Here is a 3,924-nt window from a genome sequence, read left to right as displayed (position 1 = left end):
CTGCACTCTAGTCTGGGTGACAGAGTGAGACTCCAACTCAAAAAAAAAAAAAAGAAATAACAAAATTCCTAGGACATTCCAAGCTGTGTAATTCTCAGCACCCTGGTGCACCTTGAAATAGTGGTGACTCAGTGTTTTTAGGAGCAAAGAGTCATCTGGAATTGACCTGTGTCAATCTTCAGAAATGTCTCCTAGGCCGAGGTAGAGTTATTTGGATGACAGTTTTAATCTGCCTTTTGAAATATCAAAATATGTAATAGTTATATTTTTAATCAGCCTGTAATCCCGTGCCTTTGGGAGGCTGAAGTGAGTGGATTGCCTGAGCCCGCGGGTTCGAGACCCACCTGGGCAACTTGGCGAGACTTCATCTCTACAATAAATCAAAAATTAGCCGGGCGTGGTAGCGCACGCCTGTAGTTCCGGCTGCTTGGAAGGCTGAGGCGAATGGATTGCCGGAGCCCAGCAGGTCGAGGCTGCGGTGGCCGGGAGCAGCCACTGCACTCCAGTCTGGGTGACAGAGTGAGACTCCAACTCAAAAAAAAAAATTTTTAAAAATATATTCTAAGTTAAAAAAACTAGCAGTTTTAATGGTATCACTTATGTGTAAAATATTTCTTTTAGAAGCATTGAGGAGAATATGAGAGAGACAGTCCTTGTTTTACATGTCCTCATACAGAGGAGTCTGCTTTGGACCACAGGCATTCAGGGAAAAAAATATTCAAGGAAAGAACAAATGACCTTCATGATAGTCTCTCTGCCTGGGGAGAGGGGCGGTCTCTTGTGAGCTTAGCATTCTTTTGATTGTCTTCTGCTGGTGAGTTTAAATACAATTTTTCTCCAATATCTTCTTTGGCCCCACACAAAGCCAAGTCCTTCCTCCATTGCACTTCTGTTGCGCCTTATATATGCGTGGACTATAATCTCATGATCAGAAGTGCATCTGTCTATTGGCTTCTTCTAGAATACTGACTTAGTTAGTTAGTGCAGGGACTATGTCTTACTCCTCTCTGTATACCGGATCCTGAAATAGAATGAGTTTTGATAAAGGGTATTTCTGTTTAATGATTGAAGACTTTGTTAAGGCTTCCGAGGTGCCCACACCGACCTTTGAGAATACATACAAGTTAAATGGGTGGCAAGAAAGGCGATTCAAAAGAAGGAACCCAGAAGGGAGACGGGGCATCACCCAGACTTATCACAGTGAGAGAGATATGTTGGAAGGTCTGTTTTGAGAAGCAACCAGAATAGAATGTGGGACTCAGATGAAATGATGAGGAGCTGTGGAAAGACTTCAGGCAAAATGTAAGGTGGCACATGTCCTTTATGCCATTTACATTTCTGGTCTGCCTTTAGATTTGTCAAAACACTCCTGGATTTAGGGGAGAGACACTGTTTAAAGGTTGGGTGGAGATGACATTCAGCATCATGTGATGGCAAGGAGTCTAAAGAAGAGAAATTATTCTCTTTGTTATGACTTAAACAGATTTATTAAAAAATAAAATCTCTCAAAGAATCAACAGAGACTTGAAACAAATTGAAAATAGAGGCATAAGATGGGTTCTTCCTAAAAGTTATAAAAGATATGTTAATCGAACTATTGGTTTACATATTGCAGAAATTTTAGTGTATATAATTTATGCCCCTGCCTCCTTAAAGGCAATGATTTTAAAATTTAAAGAATAAATAAATCATAGAGGATAAGTTATGCCTAAAAAAGAAGAGCCTAAAAAGAAGCCATGAAGAGATAAGGAAGAAACATTTACATCAAAAGATGAGAATGTGATATTTGGCACAATTATGCACTAACTCTGTTCTCCCCAGGAACCTGAGCAAGATAAAAACACACTGGGTTGTGGAATTCCAGTTCTTTCTTTTCTTCTGCAGACTCTGAATGTTGTGTGCTGAGCACTTTTCTGGATGCTGGAATCACACACAACAAGACAACTGGCATGCTTTGCTATTGTTCCAGTGCTTGACACATATTAGCTCATGGACCAGTCCCAACAATTCCACTGTGGTAATTATAATCCGTTCTAGTCACCTCTTTCCAGATGAAGAAACTGAGGCACGGGGAAGATAAACCCAGTAAGTAGGGGAGCCACGATTTGATACTAGCCAGCCCAGTACTTGGTCCATATTTTCATCACTACACACAGTGCAACACTGCAAAAATCACATGGGAAAGAGTTTTTTTACACTCATGTTGCTTTTGATGCAGTGCGACTTATAAATTATTTTCTTTGACAGCTTCTGAGGTATGTGTAATTTGAAAGGCTTTTCCGATTACACATTTACATAAACTTTGTCCCATATTTTCTTTTAGCCTCAAGGTTTCAGGTTTCATATTTTTAAATATTTGATCTAATAGGAATTTATACAGCTATAAGATATGAGGTTTAAATGTTTTATAATCAGACATGACCATAGCTCAACATCATTGATAAATAATACACCTTTCCCCTACTGATTTAAAATGTCACCTTTTCATATACTAAATTTCTTTATGTATTTGGCTCTATTTCTTTCACTAATGATTTTTCATGTACTAGTACCACAAGCGTCAATGTATTAACTTACTTTTAATGGTTATCAAGTTCAAGCCTGTTTAACTGGATTGTGGCTATATGCTAGTGACCTCAAGTATTTGTGAGGCAAAAGAGTATATGCATATTGGGTTTCTTTCTGGGAGAATGTAAATTACACCTGGCTGAATTCTGAAACTGGCATTGGAAAGAATGCGTTAGCTGAGTCTGCCATGGTGTGAGTTTTGCTGGGTTTGTTGAGCTTCTGTCAAGTTCTGACTTAGGTGAAACAATTGGAGGAAAGAAAAGAGGGAGAAAGAAAAGGAGAGACAGACAGAGGGAAGAAAGGAGGGAGGGAGAGAGGGAGGGAGGAAGAAGGGAAAAGCACTAGAACTAGGCGACACACTCAATACTTACACAACCAATGATGGAACATGTTGGAAGTAGACATATAGTCAGGTGAAATTTAGATGACTTCATGATGTTCAGTTCACCGGAGTTTTTAAGGGGCATTTGAGGCATGTACCAAAACTTAATTTTGAGTTGTAAAAGGTAGTGAGACAATTATGCAAATGTTCTAGCTGTTCTGTGAAGATCTTATTCTAGCCCAGGGCAGTGTTTCAGTAATAATAGCAATACAAGTTTATTTATAGCCTATATTGCATTCATATGGGATGGCCGCTGTGATGAGTATATTACATGGATTATGTTCTTAAAGCTTTGAAGGACGTTGTATATTATCTCTGTTCACAGACAGAGAAAATGAGGCCTGAAGAGGTGAAACAGTTTGCCCCATGCCGGAAAAATGCCCAGCAGAGTCTCAGTTCCAAACAGGTAACAGGAATCAAGAGTCCACACCCTTAAACATGCTCTTTTGCATTCGAAGAAAGATGGCCCTTGATGTGAAGTGACAGGTGGAAGACTTACAATACACACACACACACACACACACACACACACACACACACATGCATGCACACAAACACAATCAAGTCATTAACAAATCAGAGGTTTTCAACATCAGGGAAATAACTGTTTATTAGGACATGGATACAAAATTAGAGATCATCCCAATTCATGTACACTTAGAATGAAGACAGTGTTCAGTGAAAAATAAATGCACTGGGTCTGAGTTCAACTATGTCAGCAAATGCATTTATGTCCGTCATTTCCCAGAAGAACTGTCTGCCACAATGAATGCCACATGAGAAGAGGCCTTCGCAGGTAAGGGTCAATTTCTCCAATCACTGGCTGGTTATGAGGCACTTTATATGACTAACGAAGACATCCACAATGCAACAAAGATTACAGGGAGGGCTCAGCAGCAGGGGGAGGCGCAGCACATGGGGCGGGGGCAGGTGGAGATGACACAGGTTGGGCGGTAGCAAGTGGTGTGGCAGGA

The 3,924-nt window shown here is 40.2% G+C and overlaps 1 protein-coding gene across 2 annotated transcripts in view; it reads right to left on the bottom strand.

Moving 5' to 3' along the window:
* LOC103252134 (keratin-associated protein 4-6-like) overlaps positions 1–3,924 on the bottom strand; it is a 5,385-nt gene that overhangs the window by 1,145 nt on the left and 316 nt on the right. The window contains exon 2 of one of the 2 annotated variants that reach the window (XM_021708580.1): positions 3,841–3,922. The exons of the other annotated variant lie outside the window; for it this stretch is intronic. Within the exon in view, the coding sequence (XP_021564255.1) occupies positions 3,841–3,922 (82 nt within the window). Of the gene's footprint in view, positions 1–3,840; positions 3,923–3,924 lie in introns of those variants that run through there. 2 annotated transcript variants of the gene reach the window in all.

Source organism: Carlito syrichta, unplaced genomic scaffold (genome assembly GCF_000164805.1).
Source record: "Carlito syrichta isolate Samal-C Ts95f unplaced genomic scaffold, Tarsius_syrichta-2.0.1 Scaffold62083, whole genome shotgun sequence".
NCBI lineage: Eukaryota > Metazoa > Chordata > Mammalia > Primates > Tarsiidae > Carlito > Carlito syrichta.
Note: the sequence above shows the minus strand (reverse complement) of the source record. Positions and strands in the feature narration are given on the sequence as shown.